The sequence below is a fragment of the Nicotiana sylvestris genome, chromosome 12 (assembly GCF_000393655.2).
Source record: "Nicotiana sylvestris chromosome 12, ASM39365v2, whole genome shotgun sequence".
NCBI lineage: Eukaryota > Viridiplantae > Streptophyta > Magnoliopsida > Solanales > Solanaceae > Nicotiana > Nicotiana sylvestris.
Window position 1 is genome coordinate 16738299 of NC_091068.1, and position 17687 is coordinate 16755985.

At 35.9% G+C, this 17687-nt stretch overlaps 1 protein-coding gene across 1 annotated transcript; it reads left to right on the top strand.

Annotated features, from left to right (window-relative positions):
- The first annotated feature begins 1849 nt into the window (after positions 1-1849).
- Positions 1850-17470, top strand: LOC104234767 (pentatricopeptide repeat-containing protein At2g36240). The gene is made up of 3 exons (XM_070165115.1): positions 1850-2364; positions 13787-16665; positions 16757-17470. Exon 2 carries the CDS (start codon positions 13863-13865, stop codon positions 15285-15287), a length of 1425 nt encoding a protein of 474 aa, XP_070021216.1. The 5' UTR covers positions 1850-2364; positions 13787-13862; the 3' UTR covers positions 15288-16665; positions 16757-17470.
- Positions 17471-17687: the final 217 nt, after the last annotated feature.

A 17687-nucleotide genomic window follows, 5' to 3' on the forward strand; every position in this document is an offset into this window, starting at 1 on the left:
CCAGTGCAGGTAGGACCGCTGGGACATCACTTTGCAATTACCAGGGGATGGCGACAGTTCAGAGAAGCAAATAATGTCCAAGTAGGAGATACTTATAAATTTGAACTCATCGACAATGGCACAATACCTGTAGCGCATTTCTACTGTGAGTATATGTATTAGTTCCCTTTCATTTCATTACCCTCCTCCAACTTATACATGTCTTTTCTTCTTCTTTGCCACTTCGCCTATAAGGAATAGGTAGATATTATGGAACCATAAACAAGTTTATCTATAATAGTGATGGTATCATACTGTTGTGCCACTTATTGTTAGTGCTATTGAAATTCTTGAAAATGTTATTCAACTCTACTTTTGAACTTAAACAATGACAACAACAACAGCGGACCCAGTGTAATCCCACATGTGGGGTCTGGGGAGGGTAGTGGGTAGGCAGACCTTACCCTACCTTTAATAAGACAGAGGGGCTGTTTTCGGGAGACGAACTTGAACGAAAGCTTGAATATTTTTAATTGTCGGGATGTATTGCTTAATGAAGAAAATTTGCTTTAGATTGCAATGATCCTATAGTGGTTTTGTACAACGATTGAGTTTTCAAGATTTAAATTCACAGCAGAAAATGCCTTGGGTTGTTATAACATTCTGCAGGTAAATATTCTGGGAAGGATGCCAAGCATCAGAGAAGTCATTGACAATGTAAAGAAGCAGTTGGTGATTGGCAAGGAAAACGAGCATCGAAGAATATAATGTTCTTGGATCTAGTGTATATATTTAGTTAATATATCAACAAAAAATTCTGCAGACATTTTTGTTATAGTCAAATGCATTGTACAGTTCCAGCACCATCTGTGCTGGTTATGATGAATTGAGAAAAAACTTACTTTTGTGTGGAGGGGAAGATCTCTTTATATATAGTTCAAGAAAGAGTTGTATTTCTTTTTAATAGAATTTTCTTATCTGAAAGAGCCGAGAGTCTATTAATAACAACCTCTTTACCTTCACAAGATAAGGGTAATGTCAGAGGCGGATCCAGGATTTGAAGTTTATGGGTTCCTGTCGCAATCTCAAATTAATATACCATAATAACTGAGTTCATAGTTAGATATTTAGTAAATTTTTTAATAAAAATATAGGGTCTACGCAAAAGTTACTGGCTTTGCGGGAACCCATACACTATACTGTAGATACGCCCATGGGTAAGGTCTGTGTATACACTATCATTCCAAGACTCCAGTTGTGAGATTTCACTAGGTATGTTGTTTTTGTATCAAAGGGGAGCCCGGTGCACTAAGCTCCCACTATGCGCGGGGTCCGGGGAAAGATCAGACTATAAGGGTCTATTGTACGCAGTCTTACCCTGCATTTTTGCAAGAGACTATTTTCACGACTCAAACCCGTGATCTCCTAGTCACATGACAGCAACTTTACCGGTTACGCCAAGACTCCCTTCATTGTTGTTATATCAGAAGAAAAAAAAAACAAAACAAAAAAACACATGTACATTTGGTTTTTGATTATTCAAAAAAGAAACCTACTTTTGTATGATGCATTCTACTTCAGTTTCAAATGTTAACCTTTTCGTTTTGGATTTATAGTTAGATACATTGATAGTACAAAATTGTTTTGCACTATTCATGTAGGTTAATAGTGATGTCAAGTTAGCTAACACTGTTACCATGTTACTAATTAATACTACTTATTATCGAAATTTACTCGTACTTACCTCAAAAGTTAGCTGTTTGTGTAAGTATTTGTCATATCGACAGCCCATAAAACTTAGACTTGTTAATACTAGTTTAATATGACACCAGAAAGGTATATTTGGTATTTTCCCAGTAATATAGCACAAGCAACACACATCTCTCGCTTTTATTTCTCCCCCTCTCTCTCGGTTTTATTCTCTTTCTTCCCCAAATTTTACTCCCAATTTTTTCAATCCCCCAAATCTCTCTCTCAATTTTTCTTCTCTGGTAATTACTCTATTAGGTTTCCACTATCTTTTTCTTGGGTAATTTACATTGTATCTATAATCTTTTATAGCAGATTAGTGATTTTTCTAACTTGAAAGATGGGGGAAAAATCAACCTCTAAGAAATCAAAATCTAAAGTTACAGTGGTCAAATCTTTATCGCTTCATGTAGATGAGGACTCTGATTTCGAAGTTTTGATGTTAACGGATCGAATTCACCACATGCAATAGTATTCGACACCAAAATCAAAGCAAAAAGGGTTGATTCTGTGTGTACAAAAGGTAAAGGGAACAAATGGCAAATGAGACTGGTTTACAGCGAAATGTTATTGTTAAACACAAAAATAAAGAGTTTTCGCAAGGAGGAGGTCGAACGTGATAAACATCCTTTGAAGGTATTTTTTCATCTCATTCGATTTAATGTATCTTTTTGCATCCAAGTAATCATATTTATAGGGTTAGCATCAACTTTCATATTATACCTGATTCTAACTGATGATCGTTAGAATATGTGATAAGTATTAAAAGTTGGCTTGGTAATACAGTTTAAATTAAAATTTAGACTAAAACTATTTTGATAACTATCAAGAAAACGAATAAAAATAAATTAACTCTTAGTAGCGGTGAGATTTCAACTACTAGAGTGTCAATTGGGTTGATTAGAGTGGGCTAGTGCTATTCAATAGCACAAAATAATACCTTTTTATTTGTCAGTCAATCTTTTGTTAAACCAGGCTATTGCCCTATCTAGGCAAGTTAAATAATTTCACTGTGAATGCATCAAATATTTGTAACATATACATATTATTGAGTAGCGAAATCGAGTATTTCGTCATATTTTTATATCACGCAATTATAATTGTATATTACAATGTATATCATACAATGCTTATGGTTCTTTAAAGTTTTGACATGTTATTGAGTAGAGTAATCTAAGTAAAAGGCTAAATAATTACATGCCTTGTTTATATATCACGAACTTACAATCGTAAATCATATTGTATATCATATTGTAACTATGGTTCTTTTAAATTTTGAATGAGTTATTTTTACTGGAAACATATATCGCTTAGGATTATTCCTGTTTATTTTTATGTTATGTAAAATGGGATTTTTATGTTGCATTGGATACAAAATTATCCACTTCTCGTTGGATCTCACATACCAATATTCATATTGTTAGATGACTTAAAGTTAAAATTGACTGATAGACAGATTCAAAAGTTTGAAAAAATATGTTTCGGATATTTTCTCGATTTGCATTATGTTATGGTTTAGAACTAAGTCATACGGTTCTTAATGTCGTGGGGGTTGGTTCAAGATAGGGATCATGAGTTTTATGTTAAAGATTAATCATAGTACCCTAGTACCCTGTGTTTTGGGATAAGAAAATTTGCAAATATCTGGTCAAAGGTGTATTGGTGAGGTCAAGGATGAGGACACTCATAGTAGATCGAATAAGCTCAAGGATGCTTATTTTTCCAATCGTGCTAGAGTATCAAAGGACGACCTAATTGATTGTTTTATGAAAAAGAGATGGCAGTCTAATAATAACGCTCTAAAGATTACATTATTGTACTTCTTATACACTTTTTTATTTTTCGTAATTAGTGAAAGATCCTTTACAAGTAATCAAGATTTTTATTTGATTAGGATTGGGAAATACGAGTATTTTCTATGGGAGAATACTATATTTGAAGCGTTGATTGTTTCGGTGAGAAATAAGTTTAGATTCGTGAAGACGTTTCATAGGTTTGGTGGTACACCACTTGTGCTGTAGATTCAGATTTACGAGTGTTGTTCTGAAGCAAATCCAAATATTATCACTCGTGTTGCGAACAGAGTGCCATGGATACTAAATTAGAAAGCAACCAAAAGGCATAGCTTTGAGAAATTACGTAACGGCATACAAGGAGAATCAGGGAACAAGGTAACATTTTAAAGTTTAAATTTGCATTGACAAGTATTTGTATATATGCTCAAATAACTGTGATGGTTCTAGACATAAAAAGACAATAGTTTATGATGGTAACTAAATAGATGCTGCAAAAAAATTATATATCAATGATCATACCATGCATACTATTGTATATAGGAATGTATATCATTACAAGTTATTATAAGTCTAAAATCATCACAATTATTTTAGCATAAGTACAAAATACTTGACAATGCAAATTTAATTTTTAAAACGTTACCTTGTTCCCTGATTCTCCCAATATGCCGTTGCGTAATTTCCTAATGCTAGGCCTTTTGTTGCTTTCCAATTTAGTATTTGTGGCACTCTATTTGCGACATGAGTGGAAATATTTTGGTTTGTTTCAGAACAACACTCACAAATATAAATATGTAGCGCAAGTGGTAAACTACCAAACTTATGAAACGTCTTTACGAATCTAAACTTATTTCTCGCTGAAACGATCAAGGGTTCAAATACAATATTTTTTCATGGAAAATACTCGTATTCCCCACTCTCAATCACATAAAAATCCTGATGACTTATAAAGGAACTTTCATTTATTGTGAAAAATAAGGTGTATATGAAGTACAATAACGTAATTTTCAGAGCGTCATACTGCCTTCTCATTTTATAAAACAATCAATAAAGTAGTTCTTTGATACTCTAGCACAACTGGAAAAGTAGGCATCATTGAGCCTATTTGATCAGCTATAAGTGTTCTCGTCCTTGACCCCATCAACACACCATAGACCAGAATAATTGCAAATTCTCTAATCTCAAAACACAGGGTATTATGATTGATCTTAACGTAAAACTCATGATCCCTATCTTGAACCAACTCCCTCGACATTAAGAACTGTATGACTCGGTTCTGAACTATACATGGGGCAAATCGAGGAAATACCCGAAACATATTTTCTAAACTTTTAAATTTGTCCATCAGTCAATTTTGACTTTAAGTCATAACAATATGAGCATTGGTATGTGAGCTTTGATGAGAGGTGGATAATTTTGTATCCAATTCGACATAGAAATCCCATTTCTATATTACACTCCAGAAAAATAGAAATTATACTAAGCCATATATTTATCCAGTTAAAATGATCCATCCAAAACTTAAAGGAACCATAATAATATGATATACAATTGTCAGTTCGTGATATATAAACATGGCGTGTACTTATTTGGTCCCTACTCAATAACATGTCAAAACTTTAGAGAACCATAAGTATATGACATAAATATTATAAATATACAATATATCACAATGTCAAATCACACAAAACCAACATGGTTCGATCTAGCCATTTAGACTATGATGCCTCTCTAGTCACTAGTAAGTTCGATTCCATCTTTTTTTAAGGAAGCAGTCATTCCATGTCAGAGTGAATATTATTAGCTCTGAACAAAATAACCACTTTAACTATTGTGAAGAGTCTATATGAGAAGTCAATCAAACAAAATAAGGTTCCACAATTTCATAGATAAGCTTCAAAACGCGCAGATGTCTCACTAAATTGTACTCATAGTTCAACGTAAATTATCTTGACAGTGAAAAATGCAGAAATACTTCTCAAACTTATTTCAAAAATAAACTAGCAACAGTTAGACTAAAGAACCAATATCATGTCGCCTACAGAAGCATATTGGTATACATTCGAGCAGGAATAATAACTATATTACCAAATTAACTAAGAATTAGCTAAAATCAGCACATAAAAGGGCAAACTTGGTACCATAAAAAGCAATAAGAATGTATTTGAAAGAGCACCAACCAGCTTTAACCTAAAGAATGGCAAAAGAACAGAAGGAAAAGAGATCATTCGCAAATTCTGGATATATGTGCTTAACTTTTTGCCACGTGAAGTTTCAGTTGCATAATGGAGTGTGAAGCTTGACAAGAATCAATCTTGTTAACAGCATCGAGAGCTTCAAGAAGGCACTCTATTAGTCTAATATGCTTTTCCAGACTGAGCTCTATTGACAAAAGATAGAATAACATTTTCTTTTTGATAACCAAGAAATCCCCGAGAACACGTAGTGCATGTTTCAAAACTCGGTGGACAACCCCCCCCCCCCCCCAAGCCCACCTTCTCCACTTAAATAACCAGTATTTTTTTTATTTGCGGCAAGGATCAAACCCGTATGGCACCCCTAACCCAAGCTGAGCTCTATTAATAAAAGATAGAATAACATTTTTGGTGATAACTGAGAAAGTCTCGAGGACCTGGGGCGCAAGGTTCGGTACTCGATGGATAACTGGGCCCGTCCCTCTTAATACCAGGCGTTTGTCTGTGGCAAGGATCAAACCCGTGACATGAACCTAATCCACACAGTAGCAACACTCTTACCAGTAGACCAAAGCCCGGGGGCGTAAAAGATACAATCACATTAGACCAATTTCCTCACAAGTTGTTAAAAGACTTGCGCACCTAAGAGTGTATCCTATTGGTCAATAAAGTGGGCGGAGAACCATGAGTTCTCAAGTTCAAATTCCTCAAAGACAAAAAACACTAGTTGATTTCTTCTCATCTGTCTAAGCCCCGGTACATGTGCTGAAGGGAAGTACCAGATACCCGGTGAAAATAGTCGAAGTGGGCACAAGCTGGCCCCGAACAGTAAAAAAAAGCTCTCTTAAGCTTAATGATTATATTTCATTTCGGAATGGAAATGCATTTTTATTCATCAATTTCACAGAGGAAGAGAGAAGATTCATTTCAGTTAAACCCATCGTGAAATCCCTGCTATTACACGGTAGGTCGAAATTGCAAAAACCCAACTCAATATAGTTACAGATTTCAATCTAAAGGTGACAAAATTGGAACAATAAAGGCCAACAAAATAGAGGATAAAACTAAACTTTGAACTACGCCAATACCTTGAATGATAAGATTCAGGTGGGAAATTCGGTCGCCAAAACCTCAAAATCTCCGACTTCTTCGAGTTTCCAGCACATATTGAAGCTGTATTAGGTTGTCGAAATAACTACGAATGGAACAAAGCCAAATGACTTTGGGTAACCTCTTCTCAGAATGACATAATCAGCAAAAATAAGGGCATAATAGGAATTTGTCAGAGGTGGTAAGAAATTCTGTTTGCAATATTAATTATTAAGGCCATTCTAACTTTAATCAATAGAGCAGGCTTATAAGTAACATTGTGAAACATTTGCCAGAAATCTTCTTAAGGCGTAACAAAGAATGTATTTCGTTCTTAAAAACATTGCAAGTATACAGAGAATCAACTCAATACAAATACAATTAGCAATAATATATACAAGTAAAAAAATTTTGAAAGATCAATTTATAGAGCCACAAGAAGTTCTTATGATCCCATTTTGACCAGTTAAGAGCCCGTTTGGATTAGCTGATTTGAAGTAGCCGATAAGTATTAGGTGCTGAAAAGTACTTTAAAGTGCTGAAACTGATTTAATAAATAAGCAGTTATGTGTTTGAATACAAGTGCTCAAATTGATAAGAAATTGTTGCAGTATTTGATAAAAAAAAGTGTTGATAAGCTCTTTTTATGTTAAAATGACTTAAATAACCTTAGAACGGTTTATACTTATAAGGGCATAATTTCTTCAAAATTTTAGATTCCATATCGATTCAAATACAAAATATTCTATTTGTCATTTTATTTTAAATACAATTGTGATTAGATAAGATAATTTTTATGATAAATATAATTTATTTTATAATAAGCATATAATCATAAGTTATAATAATTAATAAATTGACAAAAATTTCTCAGTAAAAAAATAAACCTAAATAAGATAACATATTTGAAGAGAAACAAACATTGTCTTCATTACCACAATACTTAAAAAGTAATACACCAAAAATTTGATATATCTTTGTTTAATACACAATCATATAAATACAAATATGCAAAGGAATAGAGAATTTGCTTACCTTAAATAGTCAATGAGAATTGCAGGCTTAAAAAGGCGGGGAGTTTAGGTTGAAAGAATATGTGAGGCAGTGAGTATCAATGTAGGAATTTTGTTGTAAAATGGAATATTTTAGGGATAAAATAGTTAAATTTTGGTCAAACTTAAAGTGCTTATAAGCTAAAAATCATAAGTTGGGGGTGACTAGCTTATGATTTTTTGGCTTATTTTTGACTTATAAGCACTTTTAACTTTATCAAACGCGTACAAGCCGAAAAGTGCTAATAAGCTGGTTTGACCAGTATTTACCCTAAACACAGATAACAATTGAATTTATATTGTAGTTTTAAGGACGCGTGATTTTGCTCATAAACTGAGAAAAAAATGCAAATTGATATTGAAATTAACTGCAAATAAAGATAAAGTAAGCTTTGATCCTCAAGCTAGGTTGCCTTCGAATCAAACAAGTATTTCACTGAAAAATATAAACAGAGTATTGAGAGTTTAAGAGAAAGATAGTATATTGCTTTATGTAGCGTGCATGATCCTGTTTACAAATGATCAGACCCCCTTTATATAGTAGGGGAGTCCTACTCTTGATACAATTCTAAATACAGTAAGAAATCCCATGATTGGCTAATTAATCGACATCTTCTTGATACGTGCTGAGATTCGCGTCGTGATCCTCGCCTGATCGCGGATATTTTGTCTTTTCGTTATTCGACTCAGTAAGCTTCCCTCGGTCTCCAGCTTATTCGGTCTCGATCTTGGTCGATCTCGATCTTGGTTGATTTTGATTTTGGTCTGCCTCGATCATAATCAGTCTCAGGGTCTCGAGCTCGATGATCTATCTTTACACCGCGGTTCGATATAGCATGAGATCGAACCTTGTCCTATCACATTCCAGGGCAAGCCCGATTTTGGCAGTATACAGATAGTCCCCTTATTTTTTGGAAAGTAATGACAAGAAACGATATGAGATCTCGATCTTTACTCCGATAAATAATGACGTAAGCAGCTAAAGGTCATCGAAACGCCCCGTCGGTGCAGTTTCTCGATCGGGAGAAGCTAGTCACAGAGCTTGAAGCGGCCAAATCAGAGGTCGAAGCGACCAAGGCCAATGCTGATGCAGTGGTGGCTATCTACTGGGTTGATGCTGAAGCTACTCAGGTTCGAGCAGAGGGGATTGCCAAGCACCCCAAATGTCAATCTCGAGGGGAGACCCTTTGAGGAAATCCATGTTCGGGGCTTTGATCTTTCAACCGAGATCGAGAACGTTAAGAAGGTTGAAGCTTGAAGCTTGAAGCTGAAGCTGGGAAATTAGCTTATCCCGATGATGATGACGAATTTGAAAGCTTGAGCAAACCCGAAAGTGGAGAAGACCCCGAGGGTTGAGATGCCACTCCCCGAGATGACCAGGCCACTTAGGATTTTAAATAGTTTATGTATTTCTGTTGAGGCCGTTTTGGCCTTTTGTAAAGAACTTCCATCGGGTCGTGTTGCCTTTGTAAAAACGTTTTGATGAATATATAAAACTTTTTCCCTTCCATGGCTTCTGAATCTGTTGTCTTTTTTTTCTAAATTTATGTAAGGGTCAAAGTGCCTTAGCATGAAATTATGAAGTTGTATTTGAAGGTCCAAGGTTTGAGATGGTAGGGACCGATAGTAGGTACTGCCCTTGACCGTTTCTGACCGGTAATCCCTGAGTGAATGTTCGAAATAGGGTAGCCCTTAGGCTTAACAGTCGAGTGAGGATTTGCTCAAACTCAAAGTAAAAGTAGCCCATAGGCTTTATGGTCGAGTGAGGACTTGCTCGAACTCGAGATAAGGTAGCCTTTAGGCTTTGTAGTCGAGTGAGGATTTGCTCGAACTCGAATTAAAAGTAGCCCTTAGGCTTTATGGTCGAGTGAGGACTTGCTCGAACTCGAGATAAGGTGGCCTTTGGGATCGATAAATAGCCCCCAAGCGAGAATTTGCTCGAACTCGGGTTAAGGTAGCCCTTGGGCTTTGTAGTCGAGTGAGGACTTGCTCGAACTCGAAGTAAAAGTAGCCCTTAGGCTTTATGGTCTAGTAAGGACTCGCTCGAACTCGAGATAAGGTGGCCCTTGGGCTTTGGAGTCGAGTGAGGATTTTTTCAAACTCGAAGTAAAAATAGCCCTTAGGCTTTATGGTCGAGTGAGGACTTGCTCGAACTCGAGATAAGGTGGCCCTTGGGCTTTGTAGTCGAGTGAGTATTTGCTCGAACTAGAAGTAAAAGTAGTCGTTAGGCTTTATGGTCGAGTGAGGACTTGCTCGAACTCGAGATAAAGTGGCTCTTGGGCTCGATAGATAGTCCCCGAGTGAGAATTTGCTCGAACTCGGGTTAAGGTAGCCCTTGGGCTTCGTAGTCGAGTGAGGATGATTTCTCGAACTCAAAGTAAAAGTAGCCCTTAGGCCTTTGTATTTTTGCTTTCTTTTGTGTCTTTTCCGAGGCCATTTGGCCGTTGTAAATTTTGTATTTGGCCGATCTAGCCTTTGTACAAGGATTATATATATATATATAGTAAATTTTGTATTTGGCCGATCTAGCCTTTGTACAAGGATTATAAGTCAAAAATAAGCCAAAAAATCATAAGCTAGTCACCCCCAACTTATGATTTTTAGCTTATAAGCACTTTAAGTTTGACCAAAATTTAACTATTTTATCCCTAAAATATTCCATTTTACAACAAAATTCCTACATTGATACTCACTGCCTCACATATTCTTTCAACCTAAACTCCCCGCCTTTTTAAGCCTGCAATTCTCATTGACTATTTAAGGTAAGCAAATTCTCTATTCCTTTGCATATTTGTATTTATATGATTGTGTATTAAACAAAGATATATCAAATTTTTGGTGTATTACTTTTTAAGTATTGTGGTAATGAAGACAATGTTTGTTTCTCTTCAAATATGTTATCTTATTTAGGTTTATTTTTTTACTGAGAAATTTTTGTCAATTTATTAATTATTATAACTTATGATTATATGCTTATTATAAAATAAATTATATTTATCATAAAAATTATATTATCTAATCACAATTGTATTTAAAATAAAATGACAAATAGAATATTTTGTATTTGAATCGATATGGAATCTAAAATTTTGAAGAAATTATGCCCTTATAAGTATAAACCGTTCTAAGGTTATTTAAGTCATTTTAACATAAAAAGAGCTTATCAACACTTTTTTTTATCAAATACTGCAACAATTTCTTATCAATTTGAGCACTTGTATTCAAACACATAACTGCTTATTTATTAAATCAGTTTCAGCACTTTAAAGTACTTTTCAGCACCTAATACTTATCGGCTACTTCAAATCAGCTAATCCAAACGGGCTCTTAACTGGTCAAAATGGGATCATAAGAACTTCTTGTGGCTCTATAAATTGATCTTTCAAAATTTTTTTACTTGTATATATTATTGCTAATTGTATTTGTATTGAGTTGATTCTCTGTATACTTGCAATGTTTTTAAGAACGAAATACATTCTTTGTTACGCCTTAAGAAGATTTCTGGCAAATGTTTCACAATGTTACTTATAAGCCTGCTCTATTGATTAAAGTTAGAATGGCCTTAATAATTAATATTGCAAACAGAATTTCTTACCACCTCTGACAAATTCCTATTATGCCCTTATTTTTGCTGATTATGTCATTCTGAGAAGAGGTTACCCAAAGTCATTTGGCTTTGTTCCATTCGTAGTTATTTCGACAACCTAATACAGCTTCAATATGTGCTGGAAACTCGAAGAAGTCGGAGATTTTGAGGTTTTGGCGACCGAATTTCCCACCTGAATCTTATCATTCAAGGTATTGGCGTAGTTCAAAGTTTAGTTTTATCCTCTATTTTGTTGGCCTTTATTGTTCCAATTTTGTCACCTTTAGATTGAAATCTGTAACTATATTGAGTTGGGTTTTTGCAATTTCGACCTACCGTGTAATAGCAGGGATTTCACGATGGGTTTAACTGAAATGAATCTTCTCTCTTCCTCTGTGAAATTGATGAATAAAAATGCATTTCCATTCCGAAATGAAATATAATCATTAAGCTTAAGAGAGCTTTTTTTTACTGTTCGGGGCCAGCTTGTGCCCACTTCGACTATTTTCACCGGGTATCTGGTACTTCCCTTCAGCACATGTACCGGGGCTTAGACAGATGAGAAGAAATCAACTAGTGTTTTTTGTCTTTGAGGAATTTGAACTTGAGAACTCATGGTTCTCCGCCCACTTTATTGACCAATAGGATACACTCTTAGGTGCGCAAGTCTTTTAACAACTTGTGAGGAAATTGGTCTAATGTGATTGTATCTTTTACGCCCCCGGGCTTTGGTCTACTGGTAAGAGTGTTGCTACTGTGTGGATTAGGTTCATGTCACGGGTTTGATCCTTGCCACAGACAAACGCCTGGTATTAAGAGGGACGGGCCCAGTTATCCATCGAGTACCGAACCTTGCGCCCCAGGTCCTCGAGACTTTCTCGGTTATCACCAAAAATGTTATTCTATCTTTTATTAATAGAGCTCAGCTTGGGTTAGGGGTGCCATACGGGTTTGATCCTTGCCGCAAATAAAAAAAATACTGGTTATTTAAGTGGAGAATGTGGGCTTGGGGGGGGGGTTGTCCACCGAGTTTTGAAACATGCACTACGTGTTCTCGGGGATTTCTTGGTTATCAAAAAGAAAATGTTATTCTATCTTTTGTCAATAGAGCTCAGTCTGGAAAAGCATATTAGACTAATAGAGTGCCTTCTTGAAGCTCTCGATGCTGTTAACAAGATTGATTCTTGTCAAGCTTCACACTCCATTATGCAACAGAAACTTCACGTGGCAAAAAGTTAAGCACATATATCCAGAATTTGCGAATGATCTCTTTTCCTTCTCTTCTTTTGCCATTCTTTAGGTTAAAGCTGGTTGGTGCTCTTTCAAATACATTCTTATTGCTTTTTATGGTACCAAGTTTGCCCTTTTATGTGCTGATTTTAGCTAATTCTTAGTTAATTTGGTAATATAGTTATTATTCCTGCTCGAATGTATACCAATATGCTTCTGTAGGCGACATGATATTGGTTCTTTAGTCTAACTGTTGCTAGTTTATTTTTGAAATAAGTTTGAGAAGTATTTCTGCATTTTTCACTGTCAAGATAATTTACGTTGAACTATGAGTACAATTTAGTGAGACATCTGCGCGTTTTGAAGCTTATCTATGAAATTGTGGAACCTTATTTTGTTTGATTGACTTCTCATATAGACTCTTCACAATAGTTAAAGTGGTTATTTTGTTCAGAGCTAATAATATTCACTCTGACATGGAATGACTGCTTCCTTAAAAAAAGATGGAATCGAACTTACTAGTGACTAGAGAGGCATCATAGTCTAAATGGCTAGATCGAACCATGTTGGTTTTGTGTGATTTGACATTGTGATATATTGTATATTTATAATATTTATGTCATATACTTGGGACCATGTGTTGATCACAATGATGTTGTTTCTAGGTTCACCAAATTTGATATTTTTGCTTTGATTGCTTCGTTTGGGCCTTTTGAAGTTCTAACATGTAGCAGAAGTGGGTCAATATTAGTTGTTTTTTGTTGTTGTTGATGAAGTAATAATAGATTTCATTGCTGGCATCAAGAAGATGCATAATAATACAAAAGTTATGGAAGCAAAAAAGACTTTGTTAGCTCATTTACAAAGAGACTATTCTAGTACTAGGGAGCTAACGAAGTTCAAAAAGTTGTCAGGAGAATCTAAGGGGGAAAGGTAATGCCAATTATAAAGATACAAAAGACATCTAGCCTCGAGGGAATGATTTGGAGTTGATAAACCTTCAAATACCGTAGTAATTTGTTTTCTCTTAGAGATCTAGCTAATGCAATCTCCACATCAAAGTAACTAATTGTTATATTGATATTAGAATGACATAATTTCATTTTACAGGGTTTACATGAAAAGTTAGCTACTGGAGAAGTGAAGGACGGTAAATTCAGCCAAGGGACGCAGCACAAACAGAAAAATGGGATTTCAGAAATTTCTCAGATCCATTCCAAAACAAACCGCTTCTGATCGGACTTCACTGTTACCTCTTGCATTGCGAACTATAGATTCCTCAGTGTGCACCACCAACAACCTCACCCCTGTTGCCCAAAACCAACTGAACCAACTCATGGAAATCCACCTTAAACCTTCTTTCACAGCCAAAGATTTTCTCTCTTTCCTCAAGAATCATGTCCATTACCACCCTGTCCTCGCTAACCTTGACTTCTACCTCTTTAACTATGCTGCTTCTGTTGATTCTTTCCGCCATGATCACTCCACCTTCGAGTGGATGGTCCGCACGCTGGCCATCACCCACCGCCTCCAATTTCTTACTTCTCTCCTCCAATTTGTTGCTTCTAATCCCTGCCCGTGTGCTGATGGTATTTTCTCTTGCCCCAAAACTGAACCTATTTTTCGTTTTGCCATTAATGCTTATTGCAAAGCTGGTAGAATTGATGATGCATTGTTAGCTTTTGACACAATGAGAAGATCGATTGATGGGAAGCCTGATGTTGCTGTTTACAATATAATAATTCATGGATTTGTGAAGTTTAAGCATTTTGATAAGGCTCTGGAGTTCTATCATAGGATGATAAGAGAACGAGTGAAGCCTGATGTAATTACGTTCAATACTCTGATTGCTGGGTACTGTAAGAACTCGCAATTGGGCTTGGCTTTGCAAATGTTTAAGGAGATGAAAACTCATGGATGTGCACCAAATGTAGTCAGTTTTAATACTTTAATTAAATGGTTTCTTTTGGATGATAAGTTTGAAGAGGGGATTGGGATGGCCTATGAGATGACTGAGATGGGATGGGAGATTTCGGCAGTGACTTGTGAGATTTTGGTTGATGGTCTTTGCAGGAAGGGAATGATGTTGAAAGCGTGCGATTTATTGGTTGACTTTTCAAGGAAAGGGTTGCTGCCAAGAACATTTGATTATTTTGGGTTACTTGAGAGGCTTTGTAGTGAAGGGAATGTGGCTAGAGCAATGGAATTGGTGAATGACTTATGGAGGAACAGGAATTCTCCAAGCTTAATCGCTTGTACAACCTTGATTGAAGGTTTAAGGAGAACAAGAAGGATTGATGAAGCATATGAAATTATGGAGAAAATGCTACAGGAATGTATGCTTCCGGATAGTGTAACCTTTAATTGTCTACTTAGTGACATGTGTGATGCACAAAGAGCGAAGGAAGCGAATAAGATGAGGTTATTGGGTTTAAACAAGGGTTTGGATCCGGAGGCTGTGACGTACAATATTTTGATATCAGGTTTTAAGAGGGAGGGTAAAAAGAAGGAATCGGAAGCTCTGGTGGAAGAGATGTTGGATTTGGGGTTTATACCTGATATTGCTACTTATAACAGGTTGATTGATAGACAAGCTAAATCAAAAAGTTAATTTTCCTTGCACCTATTATCATCAAGTCGAGAAAACTTGTAAGGTTGCAATTTATCGGTCCATGTAGAAACAGGAGACATGCATATTAGGGAGTGCCAATGGATAAAGTCAATGATTTTCCTTCTTTTACTTCCAATCATCTCCAAAGAATATTGGTGAGTTATGTATTGTCTATATCTTTTTGAGAGTGAGTCGACTGAAGCAGCAGCTTGGAGTTCTCATGGATTGTAATGACACAAAATTTTGTCACCAGCAACTCTTCTATTTCTGAATTGCAACACATCATAGCAGATATGCTGGTTATTTTCTTAACTAACATGGATACAGTAAACTCTTCTGTGCACATTGAAGGAAGCTCTGCTATGCTGGAAAGAGATTCAACAAATGAAAAAAAAAGATTGGTTCTTTTGGATCCTTCCTTTCTTCAAACAAAACGAAAGAAGATAGAATCAGGCCGATTCACGAAATGCCTTTCTGTATATTTCTCAATGTCCCAGCTATTCATTGAATGCGAGATGCAGATGATTAGAATCAGGCCGATTCCTGAAACGCCTTTCTGGATATTCTTCAATGCCTCGGCTATTCGCGGAAAATGAGAAAACAGACGATTAATCATATTTTTCAGAAGAAATCGAATAATTTCTTGGGTATCCTACAAGATCTATTCGTTCATTTTTCTCTGATAGATGGCTAGTACTTCATCTAGGTTCCCTACTGTAAAGAAGCAACTTAAGAGAATATGGAGAACAGTACTCTTGTGTATTCCATGGTCAGTTTATCGGAGAGGAAACACACATGTTTTGGAGCCACTGAAGAAGCAATTCTTTAACTGAAATAACAGAGAATCTGTGATGGATCTGATAGGCCCTGTACATGCTAATGGAGTCTTGCCCTGTACCTGTACATAATTATTGAGCACCTACCTGGTGTTTTCATCTAATGAAACCTAGCTACGTATAAAAAGTTTGTTCGTCGTCATATTAATTACTTGGGATTCTTGTCTTTTATTTTGGTTGCATGAGTTACAAGCTACAGATTTCACGAACCGTTTAATTTCTCAGCATCTTCTCTCTTTGAGTTGAGGAAACTTAAATGGTTGCAATCTATTGATCCCGCTGTAGACAGGTGATTGTTATGAACAATGTACAGATCATTGTGTGATTAATCCTCCTTTTTACTAATGACAAAAAAGGGGAGAGAAGTGGACACATTATCTAATGTCCAGGATAGACACAGTTTATACATCAACAGAAAAAGTCAGAGACACATGTATATATTTAGGGGGAGAAGCATCAACTCAGAGCAAAGTTTCGTCAACTGCTCTCACCAATCACCACTCCTCAATTGTTTCTGAAGAAGTTTTGTCATCATAAAAAAGGTGTAGATTGTTAACCTCTGAAGTATTTTGATAATGATAAAAAGAGATATTCTAATATTTCGAAAAGACTAACATTATTTTCTCTTGACAGGAAAATCTGTTTGGATAACAAGCTAACTCACAAAGGAACATGAATCACTTGGATAGATGATGAAAATATGTCGAGCTGAATGAGAGACTCTGTAAACCACGTCAGATGACAAGAAAAGAAGATTGGTTCGAATAGTTTGGTAAGGACGAGCAAGATGCAGCTTCATTAATTACTCGAAAGAAATAATCAAGGGAATATATGAAGATACAATCAGCACGTGACAAAGAACATTACTAAGGCACCCAGACAACAGTACAGCCAAGTCAGCAAGAAGACCCAAGAGAAGGACTGTTCACATGCAAACCTAGTTCAGATATGCAGGTTGTAATCAAAGTGCATTCAATGATGCCGTTAGAGCTTAAGAAGTTCACGACACGAGAAGGCATGCAAGAAAGCAAGAGTTTAAATTTCATTAATGAAGAGGAGCATGTTTACAAGTTATGAAGGAAGAGAATATTGTCAACTAAGCTGATTCCAAGAAAAAATGCCCGAAGGACGAGGAAGACATTTCAAAAGCTGCAGAGAGAGATTGAAGGCTTTCGAGTATAAAAGGGAGCAGATCAAACTCTGTAGTTACTTTTGCAGATATGAAAGGTTTCTTTCTATCCTCTTGTATATCTTTGTAGAGATTGTACATTCTGAGTTTATTCACAATGTTCACCATAACCTTAATGTTGTAATGCTGTAAGATCGAAACTCGGTTGTTGAATTTAACTGGCTGTGAAACTCCCCTTCTTCTTTCTACTTCTTGTAATTGTTGGGTGCTGAGCGAGTTAAAACTGTCAGAGAATTTCGTTGTTGGTGAGCAAGTACAAACCAACTTGTAATCGTTCTGGTGTGCAAGTAAAAACCACACATTTGTGGTGACCATGTGAAACCACTTGTTTCTTGTGACTGAGTAAAACAGAGGAGTAATACAACTCCCATGGGA